Raw genomic sequence first — 16,077 nt, forward strand, 5'->3', positions numbered from 1 at the left:
ATAGTATTCACAATTAATCTCTACTTTCTTCCACTGTTATTTTTTGTCTTTGCTGCCCCTCTCCCTGCAAATAGGCTTTCGTTTTGCCAATTTCTACATGTCATCATTTATCTTATGCGCTGTACATTGCCACATACACAACATCAAACACGCTACCTTCATCAATTTTCTGCCAATCTTTCAACAAACGCAAGTTAGTCAAACCTAAGTTTAGTTGAAGAAATGCTTGCTGCTATTTAATAACCCATAATATCCCACATGTAAGTTACTTCTGACAGTTCAAAAACGTTTCCACTTCTGAGGTTAAGATGACTGGTTTATAGTTGTTGGGCACTGCTCTCTACTCTTTCTCAACATTTACAAGCCACCAACATTTATGTTATGTTTTGAATCACTGGCGATGGTTGTACAGGATTGATTTTGTTCACAAGATGTTTGAAACAACACCATTTGATGCTGCGATTAATATTGGTCGTAAATGGGGTAGGAAATTCACCCAAGGCTTCCCATTGACACCGTTGGAGTGTAGCACAAGGTTGAATCAGCGAGGAATGAGTTCAAACTTCCGATCCTCATGATTCCAGGTCAATGTTGAAGAATAGCCACCCCAAGTCAAGGATTCAGAGACATCTCGCTGTCACTTGATAATGGAGAAGGCAATGCTTTCTGCCCATAAGGAGAAGACTGAATGACGAAATGTAAGTGATCTTTCATACTCCTTGGGAATGCTCCCACAATTTCAATTCAGAAACAAATGACTTGAGCTAGGTAGATCTGGGTTGTAATTTTGGCCATGCATGTTACAAGAACGGCTCCCCTATATTTACAGCTGCTTTGAACTGGAGGTCACATTTATTGTTCCGCTGGCATTGAAACCATGAGATCCCAAAGCAGCAGAGATAGGGATAGTGCAAGTGCTTCTTGAGGTGTTCCAGGAAGGTCTCTGTAAAAGCCAGACACTGCTTGATTGGCACAGGCTAGAGATGGTCCCTTCTGCAAAACATAGGGTGAGAACACAGTTAATCTGGAGGTTGTCCATTTAGAACATTGAACATAGAACAGAACAGCACGTGAATGGGCCCTTTGGCCTACAATGATGTCAAGTTAAACTAACTTCATCTGCCTGCACGTAATCCATGTCCCTCCATCCGCTGCATATCCTTTTGCCTATCTAAAAGCCCCTTCAAATGCCAGCGTCATCCACCTGCATCACCATACATTCCAGGCACCCACTGCTCTGTGGAAAAATACTTGCCCTGCACAAGTTCTTTCAACTTTGCCCCACTTAAAGCTATGCCCTCTATTCTTTGACATTTCCACCTGAGGAGAAATGTTCTGACTATCTACCCTGTCTATACCTCTCAGAATTTTGCCCACTTCTATCAGGTCTCCCCTCAACCTCTGATGTTCCAGAGAAAACAACCCAAACTGTAAGCGGAAACTGTACAGACCATGAACAGCATTGATGTACAGAGGGATTTTGTGGTCCATGTCCATAGCTCCCTGAAAGTGGCATCACAAGTAGAAAGAGTGATAAAGCAGGCATATGGAATGCTTGCCTTCACCAGCCATAACATTGAGAATAAGAGTCAGGAGGTCATGTTACTGTTTCATAAACCTTGGTTTTGGCTTTATATTAGAAGTGGCACACAAAATTGCTGGAGGAACTCAGCGGGTGCAGCAGCATCTATGGAGCGAAGGAAATAGGCGACGTTTCGGGCCGAAACCCTTCTTCAGACCCTATATTAGAAGTGTTGTGTGCAGTTGTGGTTGCTCCATTACAGGAAGGATGCAAAGCTTTGGAGGGTACAGAAGAGATTTGTCAGAAAGCTGCCTGGATTAGAGAGTATAGGTTGGGAGAGGCTGGACAAACTTGAGAAGGGTCTGAAGAAGGGTTTCGGCCCAAAACGTTGCCTATTTCCTTCGCTCCATAGATGCTGCTGCACTCGCTGAGTTGTTTTTGTCTACCTGGACAAACTTGAATTGTTTGTACTGGAGCGTCGGAGGATGAGGGGAGACCTGATGGAAGTATATTCATGATGGAAGCAAGTTCTCTGGATGTTTTCAAGAGAGAGCTAGATAGGGCTCTAAAAAATAACGGAGTCAGGGGATATGGGGAGAAGGCAGGAACGGGGTACTAATTGGGGATGATCAGCCATGATCACATTGAATGGCGGTGCTGGGTCGAAGGGCCAAATGGCCTACTCCTGCACCTATTGTCTATTGTGTATATGGAATGGCATACTTTATTTTCACTTGTGACTAGGCACAGTGAAGTTCTTTGCTTGCATACCCAGAGAGTGGTGAGTGTCTGGAATGTGCTGCACGGGTGGTGGTGGAAGGAGATACGATTGCAGTGTTTAAGAGGCTTTCAGACATGTGGATGGATATGCAGGAAATGGAGGGATATGAATCACGAGTGGGCAGAAGAGATTAACTTGGTATCATGTTCGGCATGGACATTGTGAGCTGAAGGGTCCGTTCCTGTGCTCTACTGTTCTATTACATTATATCGCAGGTTCTTGTGTATTTACCTGATCTGGCCTACATTCCCATTTACATTTTCTGCTTCGTCTTTACAACTGTACTGCCACCCACTATTACACATAGTCCCTTCATCCAAACCATTGTTATAAATTGTGATCAGCTCGAACCTTTTTGAGACCCATAAAACTATAAGAGTACATAGAATTAAGCCATTCAGCCCATCAAATCTACACCACCATTCAATCATGGCTGATCAAATTTTCCCTCTCAACACCATTCTCCCGCCTTCTCCCTTTAATGACCCCACCAGTCACAATCTCCCAACCCAAAAATGTTTATTGCTATGTGTTTTATCCATATATTAATCAGGCATCAATCCATACCAGTGTACTACTTCCAATACCATGTGCCCTAATTCTGCCTAATCACTTCTAAGGTGATGCCTTATCGAAATACTAAATGCACCACACTCATAGATTCTTCCCTTACCTATTCTGCTGGTTACATACAACGTCAAAAAAGTCAATTTGCCACATTCATAAATCCTTATTAACTCTGCTTTCTAATTGCCCCATTACCACTAACAATAGACTCCACATGTTTAGTTTCGATTTGTTTAGGTTAGGGATCCAGCGTGGAAACAAGCCTTTGGACCCACCGAGTCCGCACCGACCAGCGATCCCTGCACATTAATACTATCTTACACTAGAGATCATTTTTACATTTATACCAAGCCAATTAACCTACAAACCTGTACGTCTTTGGAGTGTGGGAGGAAACCGAAGTTCTCGGCACAAACCCATGTGGTCACGGGGAGAACGTACGAACTCCGTACAGGCAAAAACCCATGGGCTAGAATCGAACCTGGATCTCTGGCGCTGTAGGTGCTGTGAGGCAGCAACTCTACTGCTGTGCCACCGTGCCGCCCGTGTTCTTATTACCTCCTCTTTTCCTGAGCTCCACTTTGCAAACAGCAAAAGGTTCAGCTCTACTTACTTGTATGGGCCCGTTTTGGAAGCAACTCTGTTCTCCTGTGGTCTGCCTCTACCTGGTGGCAGCAATGGTTTCTTATTCATCTGGACACTAAGACTATGACTCAGCTCTGTGTGTCTTTGTAAAACCTGTAACCCAAAAACACTCATGTTATTAGTTTGAACATTTTACAATTAATGAATACTTCATTCACTATTTGTTACAATTTTGCCTGCTTAGGAGTTTCGGGAATATGTTCTGTGTATTCATCTACTCCATAAAATTACAATTTTTCCGCATCAGCTCCTTTTCACAGAGGCTCCTTTTCATCATTCTAAGTAGAGATTGTTGAGATGAGAATGGTATTTTTTTCCTCTACTCACAAGCAAGGCAGTTCATTCATAATACAACAATCTGAAGCACTAAACCCTCCTGATTTAATTGGGATATCATGAATTAGAGGGTGAAACTCACCACCATCTCCAGGTCAAGTGGGCACTGATGCCTCAGAAGGTGAAGGAAATTCATCATGTCGCTAATGACTTACCAATTTCTATAGATGCACTCTAGATAGCATTCTATCAGGATGCATCACAACAGGGTTTGGCAAATGTTCTACCCAAGACCGTAAAAAATTGCAGAGAGTTGTGGATGCTGCGAGCCCATCACACAAAGCAACCTCCCCCCATCGACACTTCACACTGCCTCGATAAAGCAATTGAAGACACCCTAACTAACACTAACTATTGAAATTGTACATGTTTGTAGTTTAGTTTAGCTTTAGTTTAGAGATACAGAATGGGAACAGGCCCTTCGGCCCATCGAGTCCGCACCGACCAGCGATCCCCGCACACGAACACAGTCCTACACACACCAGGGACAATTTACATTTATACCAAGCCAATTAACCTGTAAACCCGCACGTCTTTGGGGTGTGGGAGGAAACCGAAGATCTAGGAGAAAACCCACGCAGATCACGGGGAGAACGTACAAACTCCATAGAGACAGCACCCGTAGTCAGGATTGAACCCAGGTCTCTGGCATTGTAAAGCAGTAGCTCTATGCTGCCCATGTATATACTCGTACTGTATGGTATAATTTGAATGGGAAAAAAATGGTGGAAGAAAAATGACAGGAGTCACAGAGCACAGAAAGATGCCCTGTGGCCCACCGTGTCCATGGCAACCACGATGCCCCATCTAAACTTGGCCCATTTATTTATGGGCCTTATCCCTCTAAACCTTTCCTATCCATGTACTTTCCAAGTGCATTTTAAATGTTGTTTAATGTGCTTAATTGTTTTTCGTGACTGCCGATTTGGGAGTTTAACTTCTCATTGTGTTTGTTCTATTGAAGCATAACTATGTGTCAGTCCAGCATCTGGACTCCTGGTCTCACTCCATCAGAGATATGGGTAGTTCTGCTATAACATGTTTCCATATTGCAAATTGGCTATAACGAGATTGATGAATTACTTAGGTTGAAATGCTATAATGCAATTTCAATCGGAAAGTAGAAAACCATTTAAAAGTTACTTTAGATATTGACAACATTGAATAAATAGCTGTTTTGCAAAAAGTCAGGTTCTTCCCCGCAGTAATCAGACATCATTGTCTCTAAAGAACAGAGTCGGTCAGTTTAACAATGGGTGACCATGGACATTGAAAACCAATCACTTCTATTGACATTTGCAAGATGATATTCCACTAAACAACATAACATTCAGCCTTCAGTATTTTTAGCTTGCAGGGACAAAATAAACGTATTGGTATTAAAAAAAACTGTTGTTTTTGAAAATACCGCTGGAGGAAAAAAGTTTGTTATTGGGAGTGAAATTCTTTGGCCCCAACTTTCCTTTCCCTATTCACAATTGTTAACTCTATTTATCTTTCACAGATCCTCCCTGACTTGCTGAGGGAGGGTTCCAACATTTTCCTGTTGTTATTCCATTCTCTGGACACCAGAAGGGAAAAATAAAAGAGGGAGACCCAAAACCACCTGCCGTCGAACTGTAGAGGAAGAAATGAAAACAATGGACCTGACCAGGGGTAGTGTCCAGAAGCTAGCCCAGAACACACAGGAGTGGAGGACCTTTGTTGCTGCCCTACATGCCAGGAGGCTGAATAGGCACTAAGTAAGTAAGTATTCCATTCCCTTACAAAACTCAAATTAGGCCTCACAACCAAACAGCCCAACTTTTGCAGGAGGATTGTCTCTGGGATGTATGCAGTCAACAATATCTTCCAATCTTCTCATCTGTCTTTCAGGTCAATACTCAAGATCACTGGCTGTGAAGCCAGCTTCTAAACTCACCTCTGTCCTTATTTGGACTTTGAAAGAAAGTAAAAACACCACTTCTTCAGCAGGATGCTCTTCATACCTTCCTACAATTCAGCTGGATCACAGCTGGCCAACACCAATCTCATGCCCACCAAAACCTTGAATCATGTTGGTCATCTAAACACTCATACATGGTCTGTCCCCATAATGTAACCCCTCCATCCCTGGTATCAACATAAATGGCCATTTGTTACATTTGTCCTCCTGATGTCCTCTGTCATTGTCCAAGTTATGTACTGATCTTGCTGTAGGGTAGATGCCACTAACCTGGAAAAAGTTGAGAAGATTTATGAGAATGTTGCCGGGGCCTGAGGCTCCGAGCTATGTGGAGAAGTTGGGCAGGCTGGGATTTCATTCCTTGGAACACAGAAAGCTGAGGGATGACTTTATGGAAGTGAATAAAATCATGAGGGGAAGAGTAAGGTTATGGGCACTCACATTTTTCCCCAGGGTAATGGAAGCAAGAACTAGAGAACTTAGGTTTAAGTTAAGTGGGAAAAGGTTTACTAGGAACCCGAGGGGCACCATTTTCACATAGTGGGTTTATGGAACGAGTTTCAGAAGAACCAGTTGAGACAGGTACAATGACAGAATTTAAAAAGACATTTGGATCCGAAAGAGGGATATTGGCCAAATGCAGGCAAATGCGACCAGCTTAGATGGCATTTTGGTCAGCATAGGTGCGTTGGGTCAAATGGTCATTTTGTGTGTTCGATGACTCCATGACCTGTCCATACATATTCAGTTTATTTTAGGCTTAAGTATGTTGGTATTAAATGGTTCAGTAAAAAAGACAGTTTGAGTAATGCCCTCTTTCACAATGTGCTCTATAGTTTGACCCCCCCCCCCCAAATACTGACTGAGAGCTCCTGGCTGTGTACCTTTGGAGTCCGAGGGGGTGGGTCTGCTGGCAGAGGTTTGTTAGGAGGAGTTTGTTTTGAAAACTTAACATTCACATCCTTTACAGTTATTGAAGTCTGCAATCCTGGTCTTCGAGGACTAGGCATGTTATTGCCCTGCGGGTTCTGGCTGGATGGAGAGGTACACCGGAGAACCGGTAAGACCGGGCGCGGAGGTCGCTGAACAGAGTGAGGTAATCGTGGTTTTGGAGGCACTGCAGGACTTTGTGGTTGTACAGTCTGTGAAGGAAAAAAAATGTTGAATAATCTTGGTTAGTTTAGTTTAGAGATACAGCATGGAAACAGGCCCTTCGGCCCACCAAATCCATACCGACAAACACTCGTTCTATCCTACAGACTAGGGACAATTGACAAAGCCAATTAACCTTCTAACTGCACATCTTTGGAATGTGGGAGGAAACCAGAGCACTCAGAAAAAACCCACGCTGTCATAGGGAGAATGTACAAACACTGTACAGACAGCACCCAAGGTCAGGATTGAACCCTGGTCTCCAGCACTGTAAGGCAGCAGCTCTACTGCTGCCCGACTGTGCCATTGGTATTTATCTTTGTTTTTTCTTTCCAATGCTCTTCCCCCACCAACTACCCAACAGATTCACCCATTACCTATCCCCACTCTCTCAAATCCAACAAGCACACTCACATGCGCCGACCTGCTCTCTCTCTCTCTCTTTCTCTCTTTCGCAACTAGCTGCATGGCACTGACGGTGTCGGATGGAATTGGTAAATTCCCTTGGCAGCAACTTTGCCCAAATATTGGTTCTCGAAGAGTGACTGAACTAAACAAGGTTGAAAATCAGGGCTCATAGAAGATGTTGGAGGTGAGTGCACAAGAAGGGAATGTGAGAGTTTGTAAATATCTCTTTATTCTTGAAAGAGGAATGTGATGAGTCTATTAGGATGTAAAGATTAGCGTGTAAGAGTTATCATATAATTTGCTATGGTCCCAAGAAGTAATTTGACTGTGAAAGCCAGGAACCCAGAGTGTTTATATTCAACAAAAGGCGCTGGAGGAACTCAGCAGGTCAAGCAGCATCTGTGGAGGGAATGGATAGGTGATGTTTCCGGTCCAGATCCTTGTTCAGACTGATTGTAGTAGGGGGGAGAATGCTGGATGAGAGAGGGGGGTATAGTACAAAGCCTGGCAAGTGATAGGTGGATACAGGTGAGGAGGGTTGACCAGCAGATGGCGGAGTAAGTGCCAAAGACTGGAGATGAAAAGGAGACAAAATGGTGTCAGGTAAGGAGAGAAGAGGATTGCAATGTAGCCGAACAGAGGGATATAGGTGGAAGCTGATGAGGGTTGGAGAGTGGGAAGCGGGCTGGAGCAATGGAGAAATGGGGGCACACCAGCATTGGGGATCACTGGAAAGAGAGAGGGGGGTATAGTATTTAACATTGGAGAGTTCAACGCTCATACCATTTGGTTGTTTATATATCATTGGGTTGTTATGGGAAGAAATAGTGATAGCTTCAACTACTGTTTACAGCCTTTTTATGGAAAGGAGAGTGATCTATCTGGATCTGGATCACCTCTTGAAATAAATTTGGAATTAGATAGAAAATTATAGGTGAGAGTTTTACTATAGTTATTGTTAGTTTAAGCCTAGATTAAGGGAATATGAAATCTAGAGCAGTGGGAGTCATCACGTTAAGCAGAGTCAATCAACAAATATCTCCAAGGCAGGCTGTGCCTGATCTGAAGAAGGGTCTCGACCCGAAACGTCACCTATTCCTTTTCTCCAGAGATGCTGCCTGACCCGCAGAGTTACTCCAACTTTTTGTGTCAATCTTTGGTTTAAACCATCATCTACAGTTCTTTCCGACACAGTATAGAAACCTTTGCAGGAATGGGAAAGATGGCTACTGGAAAGTAATACATGGGTTATATGGATTTCAAAAGAGCATTTGATAGAAGTCGATTTGGCAAAGAAATGGGTGAAATTAAAACTGTACCGGAAAATGTATTCCAGTCAGTACTGTTTCAGCATGGTATAGCCACAACTGGAATGGTATAGCCATGGAACTGAATTTCAGGAGCAGTGCAGGTTCTCTGGATGGGTTCAAGAGAGAGCTAGATAGAGCTCTTAAAAATAGCAGAGTCAGGGGATATGGGGAGAAGGCAAGAACGGGTACTGATTGGGGATGATCAGCCATGATCACATTATATGGCGGTGCTGGCTCGAAGGGCCGAATGGCCTACTCCTGCAACTATTGTCTATTATCTATAGTGTGTTGGGAGTAACAGCTAGGGTAGAGCATGCAGCCACTCAATCCAAATTGGTGATTGAATCAAGGCTCTCTAGGCTTGAAACAATGCCCACGCCCCATCCACCCCTCCTCCTCAAGATCCGTCCACCCCCCCCCCTTCCCCCCAACAACACCCCACCAAGCTCCCTCTGATATAACTTTTACTTCTAAACATCCTGTTATCTTTAAACATTATATTTTTCTCTCAACGTTACCTTTGTATCTTTGTTTCTGATTTGGAAGGTTGGGTTTGAATGGCCATTGTTGATTTTTTGATCGGTACTATCAGCAGTGGATAAAGAAATAGCGCTGCTCACATTCTTCCTCACATATCGTTCGTAATCCTTCAGCATGCCAGGTAATCCACTGCAGACAATACAATGAAAATCCCGTGAGAAAGATTTCAAGTCTTCTTCTTGATATTTGTATGACAGTTTGTTTCAACGTGAGTGTACACCTATCGTCGCTCCGTACCTTTTACCATTCTTTATGTAATACAACAGACAATACAGACAACAATCTGGAGAACACAACTAATAAAATATTTAGTCTAGTAAGGAACTGCAGATGCTGGTTTAAATGGAAGATAGACACAAAAAACTGGAGTAACTCAGCGGTTCAGACAGCATCTCTGGGGAAAAGGAATAGGTGACGTTTCGGGTCGAGTCCCAGTCCGAAGAAGGGTCTCGACCCAAAACCACCTATTCCTTTTCTCCAGAGATGCTGTTTGACCTGCTGAGTTACTCCAGCTTTTTGTGTCTATCTTAAGTAAGTAAGTAAGTAAGTTTATTGGCCAAGTATTCACATACAAGGAATTTGCCTTGTATGGCAAATAAAATATGAAAGTAGTTTTTAATTTGTGTTGTTATTTTAATGATTTATTTTGCAACTATCATGTCTCAGTCTGCTTTATCATTTTTATCGTGTTGCTTTGGGTTTTGCTTTCATGCAGTTTGATTTGTTCCCATGAGGAAGTGCGAGGATAGCCCAGTTAGAATTCATCTCCCATTTTATCCAGCCATTGTAGGAATGTGTCAGGACTCCCCAATGGACAACTCAGGCAGTGGTACAATTAGATCCATAAGAATACCGTGGGCAAGGGTCAGACCAGAAACCCTCTAGGGTTTATTAAAGAAGTCTGAAACAATTCACCAGGGCCGGCAATTACCAATCAAAAAACAAACTAACCTAAATGTGGTTAGAAGAGAAACAAAGGCAAGAATTCACTCGGAATCAACGTAAAATAATATATTTTAAATTCCCTGCATGTAATGATGGCATTTTGGTCCCAGTGCTTCCAGATATATTTGGCACTGGACAGATTCACTCCTGGTAATTTGCTACTCTCCTCCAGTATTTGGCAGAGGTTGTGCTTAAGTCCAACATGGACTGAACCGGGCTGAAATGCAGCACCAGCAAAATTAGCTACAATTGGGTATTATTAGCATAGTAAGAATAGGGCAGACCCTCTGAGGAAAAGTGGTCATCACATGGAGGTTGGGAAGATGGTAAATTTCCAAAAGTGCAAGATAAATTAAAAATGAAGCTCTAATTACCAGAATTGTTTGGCATCGGGCCTTGGATTCCTGATGCCATTCGGACAGTAGTTGCATCCCCTTCGGTAACAGTAATACAAAATGGCTCCAATGCCACACAGCAACAAGATTACTAGCACCACGATTCCTGCTGCAACCAGGCTATTATCTGCAAATATATTTACAAAAGAGTACAAAAAATAGTAAAAAAATATCTACAAAATATAATTGAACAAAATGGGACCCAGCGTGGGGGAACGGCCAAGAACTGATTGGGAGCTCAAATTGAATACTTTGTGTTGAAATTGAATACTTTGTAACTCTGTCGGTGCCCTTTAAGTGGCGACTCTTTGCATACTCTTACCTCAAGTATGCAAAACAAAGAATCTCACTGTGACATGTCACATGTGACAATAACGTATCATTCATTCACATCATTCATTCACTCATTCATTCAGTTTGCATGTGGACATGTGAGGTGAAGATTAAATAAATTCTTGTTTTCAACTCCAGGTGGCACTAGTCTTACAACAGTTCCAAAATGTCTAGAGCATCGATTTCCTGCAGCCTTCTGCATTTAACACTTTGAGCACCGCATGTCTGCTGCACATATGTGACGGCAGCCCCACTTCAGCCAGACCAGTCTCAATGCAAGGGGATAACCGCTTAAGGTGGAGACGAGGAATATTGCATTGGGGAATGGATTGCATTGGGGGACCAGGCCTCCCGTGTGACTGGGACACAACAGGCCCCACTTAGTCTAAGTAATCTACTCAATGCAAGGAGACATTCTGAATTCAATAGTCAATTTAACACTTTTCAGTCCACGTATCATTCAGCAGGTGCTGCAAGTGGAGTAACGGGAGGTTTTAACATTAAGTATTGTGGCATTGAACACTCATTCTTTACTTCAAAATGCCAAAATCTGGACTACACATCTTCCCACCCTGCCCCCTGTAAAGACTCCATCCCCTACTCCCAATTCCTCCGCCTACGCCGCATCTGTTCCCAGGATGAGACATTTCATACCAGGGCATCGGAAATGTCCTCGTTCTTCAGGGAACGGAGCTTCCCCTCCGCCACCATAGATGAGGCTCACACCAGGGTCTCATCCATACCCCGTAACACTGCTCTCTCTCCCCATCCCCGCACACGCAACAAGGGCAGAGTCCCTCTGGTCCTCACCTTTCACCCCACCAGCCGGCAAATACAACACATAATCCTCCGCCATTTCCGCCACCTCCAACGTGACCCCACCACTCGCCACATCTTCCCATCTCCCCCCATGTCTGCCTTCCGCAAAGACCGCTCCCTCCGCAACTCCCTCGTCAATTCTTCCCTTCCCTCCCGCACCACCCCCTCCCCGGGCACTTTCCGTTGCAACCGCAAGAAATGCAACACCTGTCCCTTCACCTCCCCCCTCGACTCCATTCAAGGTCCCAAGCAGTCGTTCCAGGTGCGACAAAGGTTCACCTGTATCTCCTCCAACCTCATCTACTGCATCCGCTGCTCTAGATGTCAGCTGATTTACATCGGTGAGACCAAGCGTAGGTTGGGCGATCGTTTCGCCGAACACCTCCGCTCAGTCCGCAATAACCTACCTGACCTCCCGGTGGCTCAGCACTTCAACTCCCCCTCCCATTCCCAATCCGACCTCTCTGTCCTGGGTCTCCTCCATTGCCAGAGCGAGCAACAGCGGAAATTGGAGGAACAGCACCTCATATTCCGTCTGGGGTCCTTGCGTCCTTATGGCATTAACATTGAATTCTCCCAATTTGGCTAGCCCGTGCTGTCTCCTCCCCTTCCTTAACCCTCTAGCTGTCTCCTCCCACCCTCCCATCCGCCCGCCCTCGGGCTCCTCCTCCTCCTCCCCTTTTCCTTCTTTCTTTCCCCACCCCCCATCAGTCTGAAGAAGGGTTTCGGCCCGAAACGTCGCCTATTTCCTTCGCTCCATAGATGCTGCTGCACCCGCTGAGTTTCCCCAGCAATTGTGTGTACCTTCGATATTCCAGCATCTGCAGTTCCCTTTTGAACACTCATTCTTTACTTACAGTTGGGCCTTCCAACTCCACCATCCACGCTGCCTCCATGGCCTGAGTTGTCACAGAAGGGTGGCGCCCAGCCAGGCTCACAGTGGCAATTGCGGTTGTTGTTACAGACCTGGGTCAAGAGATGAAAAAGCTGTCATTTTAAACACAGTTTGTCTATCAGAGGAGCTGCACGGGATCTGTCTAATTCAACGACTCTGTCATTCCTCCTGCAGCTTGCCCTTCCCTTCGCTCTCCCCTCCAAGATCACCTCTACCCCCTCAGGCTGGGCTCCTGTGTGTTCCAAGGTTTATACAACTCCTCCAGTCTTTACAAAGTTTATAGCTTCATGCTTTGGTATTTACTCCTCCCGACCAGTTATCTCTGCCTTCAACTGCCTTCTTGATACTTACCTCCATGACTATGCCTTCATCCACCTCCCTGGCAAACTAATAATTGTGATTAGATACTTTTCTCAATATTGAATCACTGTAGACTCTGACTTCAGTTTGAGTTGGAGGGTCATCGAGCTATGCAATGGAAATGTTTAACCCTGTGGAAACCATGCAACATTCCAGACAGGTACCAAAGGAAGACATTCTTAAAAGTATTAAACTGGGTGAGAAAATGTAATTGCAGCTATTTGCTCACTGGATGACCTGTGTTTATAATGAGAGATTAATAATGAAGAAAATACAGAAGTTATGAATCTGATATTTAATATTTAAAAAATGAAACATCAGAGAGTAAAGTTTGGTGTGAAACTGATACATGTCATAAGGTCAAAAGTGAAAGGAATAGAATTAAGGGCCTGTCCCACTTTCCCCGAGTTATTCACGAATTCTCCCGAGTTATTCACGAATTCACCCGAGTTTTCAAACTCGCAGAATGTTCGCAACAAGTCCATAGGAGGCAGTAGGAGTCCGTGGATATATCGTAGCGGCTCGATATGTCAGCTGTAGATACTCGGGGCTATTTTTGTACTCGTGGACATTTTTCATCAGGCTGAAAAAACGTCCCGACTTACCTGATGCCCCGAGTACCTACGGCTGGCATAACAAGCCGCTACAATATATCCACGGACTCCTACAGCCTCCTACAGACTCGTTACGAACATTCTGCGAGTTTGAAAACTCGGGAGAATTTGTGAATAACTCGGGAGAATTCATGAATAACTCGGGAAAGTGGGACAGGCCCTTTAGGCCATTCGGCCCATCAAGTCTACTCCGCCATTCAATCATGGCTGATCTATCTCTCCATCCTAATCCCATTCTCCTGCCTTCTCCCCATAACCTGTGTCACATGTGCTGATCAATAATCTATCCATCTCTGCCTTAAAAATATCCACTCACTTGGCCTCTACAGTGAAGGTAGGCATAGTTAAATGAATGCTTTAGGACAACTTATGCACCCCCTCAGATAGCTAACTCTAGCATCAGTCTTTCACTGATCTCTTGGAAATATCCTTGTCCAACCCTCACCAACATTTAATTTACAATTCTGAGTCTCTGGAATAAATACCGATCTCACTTTGTGTGGCACACAGTTCTCAATCATTGTTACTCTGTCATTTGCACGTTTAACTGATGTTAGTTGAACGTTTTATTCATATTCTATATTCCAAAATGCTATTTTCATAAAGCGATCCTCATTTACATATATTTAAAAAAATCACCAGTGACTGCATCCATGTTTCTCTTCGAAGTCCATTATAAAGATTGCTGAACTAATATTTGTGCTAAAGATAGACACAAAATGCTGGAGTAACTCAGCATCTCTGGAGAAAACAAAAGGTGATGGTTTGGGTTGAGACCCTTCTTTGGGTGAGAGTCAGAGGTATGAAAAGGCACAGAACAAATCAGAGCCACCGGCAGCATTAGCCTTGGAGCCAACAATGGACCATTGTTGGCTGTGGGATAGGTGATACCAAGTTATACAGACAGTGAAACTCACCAAGGCGAGTTAAACTGGGCAGGATGACTAGGGTGGGCGAGGGACACAGAGAGAGGAAATGCATGGGTTACTGGAAATTAGATAAATCAATAAACACACTGCCAAGTTATAAGCTGCCCAAGTGAAATATGAGGTGTTGTTTCTCCATTTTGTGCGTGGCCTCTCTCTGAGAGTGGAGGAGGCCCAGGACAGAAAGGTCAATATGAGAATGGGCAGGGGAGTTAACATGTTTGACAACCAGGGAAATCGTGTAGACCAAGGTGGACTGAGCGAAGGTGTTCAGTGAAACGATCGCCCATTCTGCCCTTGGTCTCGCCATTATAGTGGAGTCCACACTCTGAACAACAGATACAGCAGATGAGGTTGGAGGAGGTGCCTCACCTGTAATGACTGTCGAGATCCCTGGACAGTCGAGGGAGGAGCTATTGGGACAGGTGTTGCATCTCCTGCAGTTGCAGAGGAAGGTAACTGGGGAGGGGGTGGTTTGGGTGGGAAGGGATGAGTTAATCAGGGTGTGGCGGAGGGAATGGTCTCTGCGGAAAGTGGTGAAGATGGGAAGATATGACTAGTGGTGGGAACCCGTTAGAGGTACCTAAAATATCTGAGGATTATGTGCTGTGTGCGACAGCTGATGGGGTGAAAGGTGAGGACTATGGTGACTGTCTCTGTTGTGACTGGGGGGAGGGGGGGTCAAGGCCGGAGCTATGGAATATCGAGGGGACACATGTGAGAGCCTCATCTATGATAAATGATAGGAACCCCCTTTCCCTAAGGAACAAGGACATCTTGGATGTCCTGGTATGGAACACCTCACTTCTTGGGCACAGATGCGGCAGAGACAGAGGAATTGGGAGTAGGGGATGGAGTCTTAGCAGGATGCAGGGTGGGAAGAAGTGTAGTCCAGATAGTTGTGGGAGTCAGTCGGTTTATAATAGATGTCAGTCAATAATCTATCTACTGTGATCAAGATGGTGAGATCAAGAAAGGGGAGGGAGGTGATGGAGAATTTGTGCAGGATGGATATTGGTAACAAAGTTAATGAAGTCCTGCATGGGTGCAGGAGGTAGCCCTGAGGCAGTCGTCAATGTCGCAGAGATAGAGTTTGGGGATAGGGTCAGTGTACATCTGGAACAAGGATTGTTTGACATACTTTACGCAAAGACAGGCATAGCTGGGGCCCTTGTGGGTGCCTTTGATTTGGAGGAAGTGAGTGGAGTCGAAAGAGAAGTTGTTGAGAGCGAGGAACAGCTCCACTGGGTGGAGGAAAGTGTTAGTGGAGGAAAATTGGCTGGTACCGAGGTTGATGAAGAAACAAAGGGCTTCAAGGCCTTCCTGGTGGGGGATGGAGGTGTAGAGTGACTGAACGTCCCGAGTAACAATGAGGGAATGTGGGCCTGGAAAACGGAAGACATTAAAGAGACGAAGAGCTTGTGAGGTGTCCTGGATAAAGGTCGGGAGAGATTGGACCAAGGAGATAAGATGGGGTTTAGGTGCATGGAAATTATTTCAGTGGGCCAGGAGCAGGCAGAAACAATGGGTCTGCCAGGGCAGTTGTGTTTGTGGATTTTGTGGAGAAGGTAGAACCGGGCTGTG

The 16,077-nt window shown here is 44.6% G+C and overlaps 1 protein-coding gene across 2 annotated transcripts in view; it reads right to left on the minus strand.

Annotated features, from left to right (window-relative positions):
* Nucleotides 1-298: 298 nt before the first annotated feature.
* Nucleotides 299-16,077, minus strand: part of adam19 (ADAM metallopeptidase domain 19) — a 157,962-nt gene continuing 142,183 nt past the window's right edge. For both annotated transcript variants that reach the window (XM_033029967.1, XM_033029968.1), the window contains 6 exons: nucleotides 12,556-12,664; nucleotides 10,526-10,673; nucleotides 9,185-9,335; nucleotides 6,681-6,938; nucleotides 3,484-3,608; nucleotides 299-993 (listed from right to left, as the gene is read on the minus strand). In XM_033029967.1, coding sequence (XP_032885858.1) covers nucleotides 978-993; nucleotides 3,484-3,608; nucleotides 6,681-6,938; nucleotides 9,185-9,335; nucleotides 10,526-10,673; nucleotides 12,556-12,664 — 807 coding nt within the window. In that variant the 3' untranslated portion in view covers nucleotides 299-977. The remainder of the gene's footprint in view (nucleotides 994-3,483; nucleotides 3,609-6,680; nucleotides 6,939-9,184; nucleotides 9,336-10,525; nucleotides 10,674-12,555; nucleotides 12,665-16,077) is intronic.

The sequence above is a fragment of the Amblyraja radiata genome, chromosome 11, assembly GCF_010909765.2.
Source record: "Amblyraja radiata isolate CabotCenter1 chromosome 11, sAmbRad1.1.pri, whole genome shotgun sequence".
In the NCBI taxonomy this organism is placed as follows: Eukaryota; Metazoa; Chordata; class Chondrichthyes; order Rajiformes; family Rajidae; genus Amblyraja; species Amblyraja radiata.